The sequence below is a fragment of the Crinia signifera genome, chromosome 4 (genome assembly GCF_055691185.1).
Source record: "Crinia signifera chromosome 4, ASM5569118v1, whole genome shotgun sequence".
Classification (NCBI taxonomy): domain Eukaryota; kingdom Metazoa; phylum Chordata; class Amphibia; order Anura; family Myobatrachidae; genus Crinia; species Crinia signifera.
The window spans coordinates 280,582,531-280,599,255 of NC_139220.1; the positions used below are offsets into that span (position 1 = coordinate 280,582,531).

Genomic DNA, 16,725 nt, shown 5'->3' on the forward strand with positions numbered 1-16,725 from the left:
CCCCCATTGTCAACGCCACCCCCACTATCAACGCTAACCCAAAGCGTGGTGAGCGTAGCGATCCCTCGAGGGGTGGTGGTACACGTCCTCCAACCTTTTCATACCCCCACTATCCACGTCGGCGTGGAGTCGATTTTAGATAGTGTGGCGAGCGCAGCGAGCCACCGAGCCCAGAGCGTGGCTATGCGATATTTCATTGTACAAGCATTCGTGTTAATTTCAAGCGAATATCGCATCGCATACCATCGCATACCACTAAATTTGGTATGCGATGGACACCGTGGTAGGAAACAAGTACCGAATAAACCCATGGTATATAGCAGGGATGCCCTCATGAGGAGCATGTGTGACCAGGCCTACTTACCTGCTCTGTGCCACAGTCACATTCTTCTCCTATTTCTGTGAATCCATTTCCACACACGGGGGTAGACAGGATATCATTTTTCTCAGGCACGTCTGTCATACACAGGGGCATTCGGTTCCAGAGAAAACGGTCATAGTGCTGGTGACTGCAGAAACTAAAAGTGTGCGAAGGCTTATAACTGTAAGGAAAGATGCACAGTTACAGGGGGGATGTACATAGCATCCTGGAGACAGAGGTATAACTGTAAGGAAAGAGGCACAGTTACAGGGGGATGTACATAGCATCCTGGAGACGGGGTATAACTGTAAGGAAAGAGGCACAGTTACAGGGGGATGTACATAGCATCCTGGAGACAGGGGTATAACTGTAAGGAAAGAGGCACAGTTACAGGGGGATGTACATAGCATCCTGGAGACAGGAGTATAACTGTAAGGAAAGATGCACAGTTACAGGGGGATGTACATAGCATCCTGGAGACAGGAGTATAACTGTAAGGAAAGATGCACAGTTACAGGGGGATGTACATAGCATCCTGGAGACAGGGGTATAACTGTAAGGAAAGATGCACAGTTACAGGGGGATGTACATAGCATCCTGGAGACAGGGGTATAACTTTAAGGAAAGATGCACAGTTACAGGGGGATGTACATAGCATCCTGGAGACAGGGGTATAACTTTAAGGAAAGATGCACAGTTACAGGGAGGATGTACATAGCCTCCTGGAGACAGGGAATAACTGTAAGGAAAGAGGCACAGTTACAGGGGGATGTACACAGAATACTGGAGACAGGAGTATAACTGTAAGAAAAGATGCACAGTTACAGGGGGGATGTACATAGCATCCTGGAGACAGGAGTATAACTGTAAGGAAAGAGGCACAGTTACAGGGGGATGTACATAGCATACTGGAGACAGGGGTATAACTGTAAGGAAAGAGGCACAGTTACAGGGGGGATGTACATAGCATCCTGGAGACAGAAGTATAACTGTAAGGAAAGATGCACAGTTACAGGGGGGATGTACATAGCATCCTGGAGACAGGGGTATAACTGTAAGGAAAGATGCACAGTTACAGGGGGATGTACATAGCATCCTGGAGACAGGAGTATAACTGTAAGGAAAGATGCACAGTTACAGGGAGGATGTACATAGCCTCCTGGAGACAGGGAATAACTGTAAGGAAAGAGGCACAGTTACAGGGGGATGTACACAGAATACTGGAGACAGGAGTATAACTGTAAGAAAAGATGCACAGTTACAGGGGGGATGTACATAGCATCCTGGAGACAGGAGTATAACTGTAATGAAAGAGGCACAGTAACGGGGATGTACATAGCATACTGGAGACAGGGGTATAACTGTAAGGAAGAGGCACAGTTACAGGGGGATATACATAGCATCCTGGAGACGGATATAACTGTAAGGAAAGATGCACAGTTACAGGGGGATGTACATAGCATCCTGGAGACAGGGGTATAACTGTAAGGAAAGATGCACAGTTACAGGGGGATGTACATAGCATCCTGGAGACAGGAGTATAACTGTAAGGAAAGATGCACAGTTACAGGGGGATGTACATAGCATCCTGGAGACAGGGGTATAACTGTAAGGAAAGATGCACAGTTACAGGGGGATGTACATAGCATCCTGGAGACAGGGGTATAACTTTAAGGAAAGATGCACAGTTACAGGGGAATATACATAGCATCCTGGAGACAGGGGTATAACTTTAAGGAAAGATGCACAGTTACAGGGGGATGTACATAGCATCCTGGAGACAGGGGTATAACTGTAAGGAAATATGCACAGTTACAGGGGGATCTACATAGCATCCTGGAGACAGGGGTATAACTGTAAGGAAAGATGCACAGTTACAGGGGGATGTACATAGCATCCTGGAGACGGGTAAAACTGTAAGGAAAGAGGCACAGTTACAGGGGGATCTACATAGCATCCTGGAGACAGAAGTATAACTGTAAGGAAAGATGCACAGTTACAGGGACATGTACATAGCATCCTGGAGACAGGGGTATAACTTTAAGGAAAGATGCACAGTTACAGGGGGATCTACATAGCATCCTGGAGACGGGATGCGGTTATTTCCCGGCGGTCGGGATCACGGCGGTCGGAATCCCGACACTGGAATCCCGACCGCCGAAATCCCGAAACTTTCTCCCTCCGTGGGTGTCCACGACACCCATAGAGGGAGAATAAAATAGCGTGCCGAGCGTAGCGAGGCACCGGGCCCGCTGCGTGGCGAGCGCAGCGAGCCCGCAAGGGGGGGCGATCCATGTCCCCCCCTTGTCGGGATTTCGGCGGTCGGGATTCCAGTGTCGGGATTCCGACCGCCGGGATCCCGACCGCCGGGAAATCATATCGGATCCCCTGGAGACAGGGGTATAACTGTAAGGAAAGATGCACAGTTACAGGGGGATGTACATAGCATACTGGAGACGGGTAAAACTGTAAGGAAAGAGGCACAGTTACAGGGGGATGTACATAGCATCCTGGAGACAGTAGCATAACTGTAGGGAAAGATGCACAGCTACAGGGGAATATACATAGCATCCTGGAGACAGGGGTATAACTGTAAGGAAAGAGGCACAGTTACAGCAGGGTTGCCGACCCTCCCGGAGTTTGCGGGAGTCTCCCGAAAATCGGGTCCTTCCTCCCGGCCCCCGGAAGGGTGGGCAACCCTCCCGGAATCAGGGGGACCCCCACTGAGCCCCCCGATCGCGGCATTTATATGCCGCAATCCGCGGGTCTCAGGGGAGGGGGCGGAGCTAAAACGGCACAATCGTGTCATTTTAGCCACGCCCCCTCCATGGTTACCAGTTATTTCGGCTATTTGCCATAATGGGGGTGGGGCTTAATGACATCACAGTTAAGCCCCGCCCCCAAAACGCGTAATGCTTCTCCCGGAGAGGAGTTTTTGAAAGTCGGCAACCCTAAGTTACAGGGGGATATACATAGCATCCTGGAGACAGGAGTATAACTGTAAGGAAAGATGCACAGTTACAGGGGGATGTACATAGCATCCTGGAGATAGAGGTATAACTATAAAGAAAGATGCACAGTTACAGGGGAATAGACATAGCATCCTGGAGACAGAGGTGTAACTGTATGGAGGGAGAGACAGTTACAGGGGCAGAGGCAGAACTCTGGGAGGCAATGGAGTCATCTGCCACCGGGCTCCTGCTCCCAAGGGGGCACCTCTACTCCACCTTCAAGTTTAAATCAGTTATTTAAAAGCCAATGATATTACTCCTGTGGCTGAGTTCGTAAAGATATATGTGTTCTCTATCTATCTATCTATCTATCTATCTTAACAGAAATATATAATTTGTATAAGGTTATATAGGGTTGTGTGTGTGCGTATGTGTGTGTGTGGGGGTGGGGGGGGTGGGGGCACCAATATGTATCTTGCCTCCAGGCAACTGTAACGAACTTACGCCACAGTACAGGGGGATGTACATAGCATCCTGGAGACAGTTGAATCAATGTACGGAGGGAGTAATATTTATAGTGGGGGATGTACACAGGGCCGGCGCCACCACTAGGCAGCTCTAGGCATTTGCCTAGGGCGCCGGCACCTGGAGGGCGGCAGTTCGCCCCTCACCCCCAGCGAACTGTGTAAAAAAATTGCTGCCCCGGCGTCCCTGCAGTGCTGGGGCGGTCAGGGGTGTCCGTGCCGTAGAGGTACCTGCGGGGCCGTCATGTGTATAAAGCTGGCTGCGGCCGGCGGGGTCCCTGTAGTGAATAGCAAATAACTAGCGCTATGCGCGCAGCGGCGCCGGAAGCGCTAGTTATTTGCTATTCACTACAGGGACCCCGCCGGCCGCAGCCAGCTTTATACACATGACGGCGCCGCAGGTACCCCTACGGCACGGACACCCCTGACCGCCCCAGCACTGCAGGGACGCCGGGGCAGCAATTTTTTTACACAGGTACCCCCCCCCCTACCTCCCTCCCCCCGGCACCGGGGCTCCCCCACCCCGACTCGCCTGGGGTGCTCCGGTGCCTTGCACCGTCCCTGGATGTACATAGTATCCTGGAGACAGGGGTAGAACTGTATGGAGAGAGGCACAGTTACAGGGGGATGTACATAGTATCCTGGAGACAGGGGTAGAACTGTATGGAGAGAGGCACAGTTACAGGAGTATGTACATAGTATCCTGGAGACAGGGGTAGAACTGTATGGAGAGAGGCACAGTTACAGGGGGATGTACATAGTATCCTGGAGACAGGGGTAGAACTGTATGGAGGGAGGCACAGTTACAGGAGTATGTACATAGTATCCTGGAGACAGGGGTAGAACTGACTGAGACACACAGGGGGATGGGGACACTGAGAGACACACAAAGGGATGGGGAGGCTTAGAGGCACAGAATGATGGGGAGGCTGAGAGACACAGGAGGATGGGGATACTGAAAGACATGGGGATAGGAAGGCTGTGAGAGACAGGGATGCAGAGAGACCTGGGGATGGGGAGGATGAGAGACACAGGTAAGATGAATGGGTGGCTGGCGATGGAGAGACATGGGCGGGATGAGGCTGAATACACAGGGATAGAGCTGGAGAGACACAGGTGAGGGGTGAGGCTGGAGAGACAGCAGTGAGGTTGACTTTGGAGCCCCAAAAATATGAGTGTAATGGACCCCATGATTTCTGTTGCCATCACTAAGAGAAGGATCTGTAGGATCCCTCCCCATCACTATTCATTTGCATGTGTGGTGTCATCAGACAATGTATGCGCAGTAGAGTGTCTAGAATAGATCCTGAAGGAGAAGTGAAGTGGTTGCATTAGTGATTACTTAATATCTAGCCTCTGTCCCAAGGGGTATTTTATAAGTACCCCTGGGTGACCGTTCATTTCTGGGACGGAAAGCAGCAATAAGATATTATCTACATCTATTTCACATATACAGAAACACAGAGGCAATCACAAGGCAGCAGACTAGCTTTCAAAGCTTTTGCTTTCAGCGTGCTTAGCTAGTATCATATACAGTTTGCTGTGGGCCAGATGTATCAAGCTTCAAAAAGTGATAAAGTAGAGAGTGATAAACAACCAGCTCCTACCTGTCATTTTTCAAACCTAGTCTGTAACATCACAGGTTGGAGCTAATTGGCTGACTTTTATCACTCTCCACTTTATCACATTTTGAAGCTTGATACATCTGACCCTCTATGTGATAATACAGCAGATAATACAGCAGCATGGGGTTATGATCTGTAGCACAAGTATTTATCAATCATTTAGGGCATGGGTCCCTCAAACTGCGGCCCTCCAGATGTTTGTGAAACTACAAATCCCAGCATGCCTTGCCACAGTTTTGCTATAAGGGAGTGTTAAAACTGTGGCAAGGCATGCTGGGATTTGTAGTTCCACAACATCTGAAGGGCCGCAGTTTCAGGACCCATGATTTAGGGGAACAGAGATGAATACTATCAAGTGTTTATTTTCAAAATGTCTGTGGTTTATCTCACCCACCTTAAAGACTCCGCCATGATACAAGAATTACACCCACACGCTCTGTCATCATGATACATTCCAAGGTTGTGTCCCATTTCATGAGCAACTGTTTCAGCCACAGAGATATAATTCTTACTGTGATCCTGAGAACATATAATGACATGATCTTAACATGAATTCCAATTTCTTGGTCTCTGTTTCTCTTGCCTATTGGACAGATTTCCTTAAATATAATCACATCAGCTTCCTTAAATATGTATTTACAGGTCTAATATTAAAGTGGTTATCAACAGCTGTATGCATATGAGGACAAAAGAAAATAATGTATTATTATTATGCATTTATATGGTGTTAGAAGGATCTGTAGCACTTTTCATAGTACATAAATAGATACTATATGAAAAAAAAAAACAAGAAAATAGTAACTTATAGTACAGAACGCTGCAGTTATAATACCCAAATACCATGGCGTTTCTATAATGGGTGCTATGTGTATGCCACACACAAGCCAATGAGTCCAGGGGACACACACACTGCTTTATTACTTAACTTTCTGGAGTCCCACTTTAGAGCTGCACTCAAGATAAAAAAAGAACTGTCAAAATGGCCGCTGTACATGGACAGTAGGGAGTTTTGTCTCCGGATCATGAGAGGTGCCATGTTTCTGGAGACCTGCACATGTGCAGTTGGCTCTGGCACAAGGTCTACAGCACAGAGAAGAGGAGGGGTCTGTACACAGGCACCCTCATCTGCTAATATGCCACTTCCAAGTACACAACGGAGCTGCCAAGTCCAAATGTTTGGTGCTGTTGTTGGCAGTGGGGAGGAGATGATGGTATAAATGAGGAAAGGAAAAGCACATGTGAGATGAGGGCCTTGCTTCTGAGAGCTTACATAGTAATGAGGTGTTGGAGACAGGCAGGGGTGGCACAGAGGGTCCAAGTTGTCCTTCAGTATAATGGACAGTGTTATATGCCCTACCTCAGGGGTGGCCAAACAGTCAATAGCTACATGCATAGAGATAGTGAACCACCGCCCGTGGCACACACTGAGCTGTCAGCAGTGGCAGTGTCAGCAGCACAGCAGCGGTGGTGTGCTGCGGCCAGGGAGCCAGGTAACACTCATGCAGAGCTCCATGTGCCCAGCATAGGTCCATTAACTCCCTCGGCGCTGGTTGCCAGCCTGTCACACCCACACATAGCCCATATTGTAGTGCAGCAGGGAAAGGGTGGAAAATATAACACACCCCCTTCACTGCAATGTATGGTAGCCACTCCCCCTCTGCCTCAGACACTCTGCCTCCAGGCAGTAATTGGAAGACAGGGTAGGTGACTTCTATTGGCCGCTGTCCAGGTCATATGGTACAGTGCCAGCCTATTGAGTTTGTATGTGAAATATTTCTGCGTCATTGTTTTCCTTACCGTCCACCATTTGCTGGGAACACTGACAGTGAGCAGACATGTGCACAAAGCTCGCTGTACTGGCTGTAATGTTCATTCCAAAATATTTTTAATATATAAATTGTGCTTTAGCACGCCTACTGAACATAAGTGTTTCTAAAAGGCCAAAGACAAATTAATATTTTTAACAATGCTAAAGTTGGTCTGGTGAAGAAGGGGAATTTGCAAAGACATTACTCAAGTCTGCATCAGAAATATGATCAATACATTCCTCCTAATAGTGAGCTAAGGAAGACTAAACTGAAATCTATAAAAAATAAACTAGGAGCGCAACAGGCAGCAACTGAAGAATCTTTCCGTATCTATATAACAGTGACATGCGGTGAGATCAGTGACTGGTGAGGCTCTGCATTTTTCAAATGGGAACGAGTCCCACTACCACTGCCGCCCGCTAACTAGGGTGATCATTCATCCCTTTAATCCAGGACACATATTAATTACACAGGTTCTGTGGCAGTTTAAAACCAGGTGAAATGGAGTTTTGAGGTGTGGCAGTTTAAAACCAGGTGAAAGCCAGCCACAGAACCTGTGTAATTAATATGTGTCCCGGATTAAAGGGATGAGTTGGTCACCCTACCGCTACCCCTACCATGAATGCCCGATACAGCCAGTGCTGGGGGCTGATGCGTAGCTGGCAGTGTGCATGTAATGTGCAGGAGGCTGCGGGACCGCTGGGCATCCCAGGGGGACAAGCTGCAAACCAACTATATCTGCCAGGTGCACCTTCCAAGGTATGAATCAGTACATGGCCAGTGCAAGGATAGGGTAATACTGTCTAACACTGGCAGTGCAATTGTCCTGTGAATGCAGTATATAGCAGTGCAATGGTTAATGCACCCTGGCAGTGTCGAGTGCAAGGGTTAATGCACTAATGTCCCTTAGTCCCTTAGTCCTACGACTCTGGCGGGTCATAGGACTCCAGCCTTTGCTGAGCCTTCTCTGCAGTTTGGGACTGGAGGACACGCAGAACTATGTGGTCTTCTTCTCCATGGTGATCCCCTAGGTACCCCTCCTCACTCCCCTGTGTCTCACCTGCCCCAATGCAGGGAGATTGTTTACAGTGGGGCCAGGGATGGCGGGTGCCAGCGGCTGTAAGGATCTGCAGCCGCCACTATTTCTATTAATGCAGCAGCACCCTCAAGGGGCAAGCAGCCAGCAGGTGAGCTGGAGAATCAGAATGCCCCCCTGCAATAGCTGCAAAAGCGGAATAGCCACGCGGGGGGGGGGGGGCAAGGTGTCTGCTCTGCCATTCTCTGACAGTGGAGCGGATCAGTCTGTCAATGTGTGACAGACTGATCCGCTGTCCAATCACAACTGTCACAGTGACAGGGGCGTGCTTTGATGTTGGCTGAAGACACAGTCCCTGACACTGAGGCAGAGGAGTTGGTGCCGCTTCCACATTGTTTTTTAATGGGCTTTTCAGCCTCTTTTTGTGCCCGTCCTAAGCCCCGCCCCCCGCGGCTGACAGATCTCAATTATCAGCGGGAGGCATGGCTGCCATTGCCTCCCAGCCTCCTACACGGCGTCTTATCACAAAAATGATTTAAAAAATACCAATAAGATATTTATTGCACTGTATATGTGTTTTAAATATCTTTGTATTTTGTTTTAATCATTTATGACAGGGTAGGCACTGCCTCCCCTGTCTGCACGTCCCTGCTATATAATAAGTTGAAGAATGTGTGTGTGTGTGTGTGTGTGTGTGTGAGTGTCTGTCGCATTGCAGACACACTGTGGCACTCACAGCCACCAAATTCAGCAACAAGATACCTCTGGACCTGGTAGTGTGCACCTCAAAGCCGTATTTGGGAAAGAGGCGAATTATACTTACCGATAATTCCTTTTTCTTCATAGAGATCCCATGGCAGCCTTAACACTGGGATATTCCCATCCCCCATAGATTCAGACAGGACATTTTTCTCTAGGACCGCCCACCTTGGGTATAATAGCCCCCTCCTTGCTCTCCTCTGTGTCTTTTGATGTCTCCGTAACACTGGTCCTGGAGAAAAACACAACATAGCATAATACACAGGGAGGGTAACCAATGGCTGCCATGGGATCTCTATGAAGAAAAAGGAATTATCGGTAAGTATAATTCGCCTCTTTCTTCTACGATCCCCATGGCAGCCTTAACACTGGGACATACCCAAGTAAACACACTGGAGGGCTGATTCATGCATGTAATATTTATTTATATATGTAGGCTCTTAAACAGCCGAAGTAGCCTCTTGTAAGACATGCTTCCCAAAGTGGGCAGTTGATACATTAAGTGCGTAGTGATTCGCAAAGGTATGAACTGACGACCAAGTAGCTGCTCTGCTGATCTCTGCCACTGACGCCTTCGCCTTATTTGCCCAGGAAGTGGAAATTGCCCGGGTAGAGTGTGCCTGAACAATAGGAGGAGCTGCTTTACCGGCCTTCTTGTACGCAAACAGTATGGTTTCTCTGATCCATCTGGATATTGTCTGCTTCACCGGTGCCTTCCCTCTCTTTACTCCTTCTGGAATGACAAACAAGTGATTAGAAGTTCTGAAAGATTTAGTTCTTTCCAGATAAATGGATATTGCTCTGACCAAGTCTAGAGTATGCCAGGCTTCCTCCTGCTCGTTTTGCGGATTGGTACAAAACTGAGGTAGTGTTATCTCTTGGTTCAAGTGGAAGGAAGAGACTACCTTAGGGACAAACTCTGGGTGTGTACGTAGAACTACCCTGTCTGGATATATCACCAGGTATGGTTCCTCTATCCACAGGGCCTGCAGCTCACTGACCCGTCTAGCAGAAGTGACTGCAACCAGAAACACCACCTTCCAGGTAAGGAATTTTAATGCGCATTCCGCTAAAGGTTCAAACGGATCCTTAGCTAAGACCGTCAGTAATAGGTTCAAGTCCCAAGGTGCTACAATGGCTTTGATTGGTGGTCTGATTCTCTTCATCGCCCTACCAAATCTTTTGACCATCTTGTCCTCCGCCAGAGGCCTGTCCAATAGAACACTCAGAGCTGAAGTTTGTGCTTTGATCGTGGCCGTGGCTAAGCCCATTTGAAATCCTTCAAACAGGAACTGTAACACCTTGTCTGTGGGAATACATGCAAAGTCTCCTTTGAATTCACGCCAGGTAATAAACTTATTCCAAGTTTTATAATAGGCTGCTGAAGAAACTTTCTTCCTAGCCTTCATCATCATTTCCGCGACTTGTGGCGATAGATTATGCTTTCTCAGAATCTGCCGCTCAATTTCCATGCCTCTAGACACAATGTTGCTGGATTCTGATACCACAGTGGCCCTTGGCTCAACAGATCTGGTCTGTTCGGTAATCTCCAAGGTTGCTGTATCGACATCCTCAGGGCATTGGTATACCAGGCCCTCCTTGGCCAATGCGGTAGAATTACTATCACCTGCACCTGGTCCTCCCGTATCTTCTTCAGTATCTTGGTTATTACTGGGAAAGGGGGAAAAACATAACCCAGGCTGAACGACCATTTGATCGCGAAAGTGTCCAGTGCTTCCGCCTGAGGATGCCAAAACTTTGAGCAAAATCTGCTCACCTTTCTGTTGGTGGCTGTGGCCATCAGGTCCACTTCTGGCACCCCAAACTTCTTCACGATCTCTCGGAACACCTCCTGGTTCAGTTCCCACTCACCAGGCAGTATCGCCCTGCGGCTCAGGAAATCCGCCACTATGTTCTCCTTCCCTGGAATGTAAACCGCTGAAATCGACAACAGATTCGATTCTGCCCAGTTCATGATCTTCTCCGATAATCTCATCAACTTCTGACTTCTGGTTCCCCCTTGATGATTTACGTGGGACACCACTGTCACGTTGTCGGTCATAATTCGGAGATGAGAGCCTCGAATTTTCGTTTTGAGCATAGACATTGCTTCCCAAACAGCCTGCAGTTCTCTTGCGTTTGAGGAATTCCTCGCCTCTTCCTGAGACCAGTTTCCTTGAACCGACGATTCGCCCATGTGGGCTCCCCATCCTGACAAACTGGCGTCTGTTGTCAGTATCTGGAAACTTGGATTCTCTAGGCTGGAGGTTCTGCTCTCCAGATCTTCTATCCACCACCTCAGGGATCTTCTCACTGGTTGTGGCAGTTGTACAATATGATGGTCTTTGTACCCTCTTTTCAACAGCGGGAGCAGATACCACTGTAACTGTCTTGAGTTCCACTGTGCCCAAGGTATAATCTTTATACACGACACTATCATCCCCAGCAATTGAACCGCTTTTAGAAGTGGGATTCTTCCCCTCAGTAGTATCCATTCCGTCAGCTCTCTTATTCTCGTACATCTTTCCACCGACAAGGCCACTGAGTACTTTCCAGTGTCTATTCTGACACCCAGGAACTGTATTATCTTGGTAGGATTGAATTGACTCTTCTCGTCGTTTATTATCCACCCCAGTCTTGTCAGTGTTTCTAGAGTAAGAGATAGGCTCAGCCTTACTTCTTCCGCTGAGTCCCCAGCAATTAGTAAATCGTCTAAGTATGGCCAGATCTGGACTTTCCTTTTTCTCAGCTCCGCCATTACTGTGATCAGAACCTTTGTGAAGACTCTCAGTCCAAACGGTAGGCATGTGAACTGAAAGTGCTGACCTGCCACGTAGAACCTCAGAAACTTCCTGTGATCTCTGCATACTGGAATGTGGTAGTACGCGTCTCTTAGGTCTACTGAGGCTAGGAACTCGTTTCTCCTTATGCCTGATAGTATTGAAGTCAGACACTCCATCCTGAATTTTATTTTCCTTATGAAGTAATTCAGCTCTCTTAGGTCCAGGATGGTCCTGAACCCACCATTGGCTTTCTCCACTAAGAAGAGATTGGAGTAAAAGCCTTCCTTGTGTTGGGTCTGCGGTACCTTCTCGATTGCTTTCAGCTCTAATAGTTGTTCTATCTTCTCCCAGAGTGCTGATCTTTTCTGCCGATCTTCTGGTACCCTTGACTTCATGAATCTGCTGTGAGCTGGGAACTTCGCAAATTCTATGTGATAACCTTCTTGAATTATCCCCAACACCCACTTGTCTGTTATAGTGACTCTCCATTCCTCTAAAAACAGTGACAGTCTGGCTCCTACCTCCAATTCCCGAGGATAGTCATGATCTTCCTCCTCTATCCGTCTGGAATCGCCCACGAAAGGACTGACGAAAGGACTGCCTTGAAGTGCTGGAGCCTCTTCTATAGTACGGCCTGCCCGGTCTGTACGTCTTAGCCTCCTTGTACGACTGTTTAGATGAAGCAGGGTAAGGGAAACGATTTCTTCTATCTTGAGGCAGCCGAATCGATTTTCCTCCTGACAACCTTTGGATCATTGTATCCAATTTAGACCCGAATAGGAACTTACCCTCGAAGGGCAGCGTTGCTAATTTATTCTTAGAGTTGGCATCCGCACTCCATGGTCTAAGCCATAGCGCTCTCCTGGCTGTGACCCCAGCGGCCATAGTCTTCGCTGAAAATGACACTGAGTCTAATGAAGCCTCACATAGGTAGTCTATTGACTTCTGCATAACTTCAAGGCTCTTCAATAAGTATTGCTTAGATATTCTTTCTTCTACATCTGTATGGAGATTAGACGCCCATAGCCTTAAAGCCCTTGCCACAGATGCCACTGCCACCGTGGACTTCAGTGCCCCTGCCGAGGCCGAATGGACCTTACGTAAGGCGTTCTCAGTCTTCCTATCCATGGAATCTTTAAAGGCCGCCGAATCTTCCACTGGGATGGTGGACCTTGATGTAAGTTCTGCCACCGCGGCATCCACCTTCGGCAGTGAACACCAGCCTAAGAACTCCTCGTCCTTATATGGGTACATCTTGTCGACCCGATTACCCAATGTTAATTTCTTGTCCATGTTCGTCCATTCCTTAGCGATCATATCTCTCACCATGGCGTGGACCGGAAATGTTCTCCCCTTTTTTGGTTTTTCATCATATAAGGGGTTCTTCACTCCCGACGTACTAGGCTCTTCCTTGTAATTCATTGCCTTGTATATATTCTTTAGTATACCTTCAACTAAATCCAGATTAAAGGTTCTGGCTTCCTCTAACTCTCCTTCATCTGTGGAGTTTTTCTCTGGCTCCTGATGCTCTATTTCATCAGCTGAGCCCTCTTCACCACTAAACCCCGCCTGAGCTCTAGATCTCTTTGGCGCGCAAGACATGCATCTAGTCTCCAAAAACTTCTTTTTAGCCGTTTTCTTTTTGGGAACTGTATCCGCAACAGGCACACTATAAGAAAAAACTACACTAAATATCTTGTAAAAACAAAAGAAACTAATGCCCAAAACCAAAGGGCTTACCTCACTGGGGCATCAACCGGCTTGTGGGGAGAAGGTGTATCCATATCGCTTTCTGCTTCAGTGCTACAATGTCCAGAGAATCCAGAATAGCTGCACATGCTATTCATCCTGGCGTTTCTTTAAATAGGGCGCCTTAACCCTTTGATAGCCGCTTTCCCTATTCAGGATGGCCAAGCGGAACAAAAAGTGCTTCCCCTTGTTTCCGCGGGGAAGCATTTATCAGCGCACCTCCGGCGCTTGTGGGCGGAAGTGACGCGTACCGCACACTTCCGCCCCTTCTGCCTGTATTCCGGAGCACACAGACGCGGCTTGCAGCCCGGTCTGATGGCTCCCTTCTCCTGCTAATGCCAGCGTCAGCGCTTCTGTCAGACACCGCGTGGCTTACCAAACAGTCTGCATATTTCTTCTGCTGGGTATGTACAATCTCTCCTCCGATAGCGCATATCTGGGTTTAACAGCGTTTCTCATAGGGACAAACTGTATGAAGTAGAGTCCCTGTAAAAACGGCAGGCATTTTATGCATAAGGGCAGTATACTGACCTTAGCATCCTCTTCTCCCCGGGGAGCCACCCCATTCACTGCATAGAGGTAACCCTGGTTAAAACAAAATCAAATAACCTACTCTGTCCTACTCTTAACGGAGACAGGAAAAAAGACACAGAGGAGAGCAAGGAGGGGGCTATTATACCCAAGGTGGGCGGTCCTAGAGAAAAATGTCCTGTCTGAATCTATGGGGGATGGGAATATCCCAGTGTTAAGGCTGCCATGGGGATCGTAGAAGAAATTTCACTTAGAAATTTAAAAACACCAAGATTCAATTTGCCTTGATTGATTATCTGGAAAAAAAAATCGATGATCTGAGAAACAGATTCTGAAAAAACAATACCACACCTGATTTCATTGCTGTCATTGAGTATGAATGCAAACACATTCTAACATTATGGTCGAGGCTTTCAACAGTTGGAAATAATTTGGGATATACATATACCATACATAAGGGGTTCCCAATCTTTTCTAATCACAGCACCCGAGAGTATCAGAAATTTCCACGGCACCCCTAGGCCCCAAAAATATATATATCAAATTAAGTAGATTGTGTTTATATGTGCTTCTTAGGTTCAGTCATGTGGTAAAGGGCAGGATTTGGTTCTGATTGTACACATTTTATTATTGGCAGCCACTGGTTTTGTCTAGAAATAATTGATCATAAATAATTTGAATTGGTCCTGGACGACCAACCCGAGGCACCCCAGGGTGACCTGTCATGTCACAGACTACGTTTGAAAAATATCATACAGGAGCTGATTGGCTGGTGGTTTATCACTCTCCATTTTCTCAATTTTGAAGCTTAGTGCATATGGCCCTCAACCAGTCACTGCAATGCATTCAACCTGGAACTTTAGGGAAAGGATACAAATATTATCCAATTTATTTATTCAAAAAATGAAAAAAAAAAATTAAGTCACAGCTTGCCAAAGGAATTTTAAGGAACTTCCCTAGTTTTGAGAAAGTGATAGAAGAAAACCCTGTAAGCAGCATCACATATAATACATCATGTACTGAAATCCAAATCTTTGGGAAGAACTAGAGAGGTGATTTCAGGACATTAAAACCCTGGAAGGTCCAGGTAGCAACCCTGGTAGCTAGCAGGGTTGAAATCCCGGGTCATCAGTCCCTAGATTTTGTCCCAGAACCCTTTCACACCAGCATTAGTGCCAGGTTGTTCCCAGGGCCAACCCGGGAATTTTGGCTGGTGTGAAAGGGGTATAAGTAGCTTGAGCCAATCCTAGCCTTCATGTCATTTACATTTGTTGACACTACTGAGATTTTTGGTAATATCTCCTCTATGTTCGATATGAATACATCAGATGTAGAGGAATAAATATTAAAGCTGCAAGCTGCTATCCTTATACAAGCAAGAGCCTTTGATATTCATTCCTGGAAATTACTAAGTGAAGCACAGCATTTTTGGGGTCAACGTACCTTTTTGAATCTGCTTTTCCCAAATGAATATAATTAAATCAAGATACAGAAGCCATATAACTGATGAACATTTAAAATATCACCTTCATACTGTATGTTCCTAACTGATTTGGAACCATCTTTTATCTAGTTAATACAAGACACGCAGCCTCATGCGTCATCAACTTCATACTTCCAATAACATTATGTGCAAAAACACCCTTTAATTAGGCTAACCTTGATGTTTAGTTTGTTTCATGTATTTATTGCTGTAGAGCTCCCTATGATTTTGTACTATGGTAGATCAAAAAAGATTTTAAATTTAGATAAATCCCCAAGTCTGAAAGTCTGGCCACCCCTGCCTTACCTGGTTAACTCCTGATGACTGCTGATCACTGCACATAGAACCGATCCAGGCCAGTCCGATCTTGGCACCGTCAAACTCAATGTTACTGCAATACACAGAGACAGAAATAATCTAGATGCAATATATATATTTATTAATCAGTGGAGTAACTATGAAAGCTACTGTGAAAGCTTGTCTGAAATTGAGCCTGTTGGTATGTGTCTTTAATTATTGAGTCCGTGGGTGCTGGATATTGGATGAACTATATATATATATATATAGCCTTCCAGGGGGTTATGCACTGGGCATCTGAGGGCAGATCACATATGTTATAGATATTTACTTCAGGCTCCTGCAGTATCTTGGATATGCAGTGCGGACCATAATTTTTTTATGCCTAGAGTGCCGCCTCACCCCGCAAGTGTCTTAGGACATCAGCGTCCTGCGAATGCACCTTTTGAGGGCGTCCAACAATATATCTCCCTGCATCATTTTCTATGCTGGGATATCTCCAAATTATTTGGTTTAATCCACAAGCGTTTAAAGAGTGGTCGGAGAACCACCTTTCACGGTACTTTCACACCCATTACGGTGTAGATTCATTGGTGTCGGGTTGAAACCTTATTATAAGGGTAATGCACTAGGAGGCGCCATTTTCTTATGCTTTATTTCAGATTCAATTTCTGAGGGACCTTGTGACGTCACCTCGTTTGAAGAAAAGGCAGCCACCCCAGATATAAAGGGTATCCCAGGCGACTATTTATGGCATCACTGAATTAATTGATGGTAATGACAGGAAGTGGGAGTTACCATCAATTAATTCAGTGATG

General features: G+C 46.8%; 1 protein-coding gene across 3 annotated transcripts in view; it reads right to left on the reverse strand.

The window, feature by feature from the left end:
* The window catches only part of LOC146075479 (zinc metalloproteinase-disintegrin-like VLAIP-B), a 114,555-nt gene that overhangs the window by 64,590 nt on the left and 33,240 nt on the right, over positions 1-16,725 (reverse strand). For all 3 annotated transcript variants that reach the window (XM_083184767.1, XM_083184766.1, XM_083184765.1), the window contains exons 10-12: positions 15,917-16,001; positions 5,856-5,980; positions 365-542 (exon numbers count right to left, since the gene is read on the reverse strand). In XM_083184767.1, the coding sequence (XP_083040893.1) occupies positions 365-542; positions 5,856-5,980; positions 15,917-16,001 (388 nt within the window). The remainder of the gene's footprint in view (positions 1-364; positions 543-5,855; positions 5,981-15,916; positions 16,002-16,725) is intronic.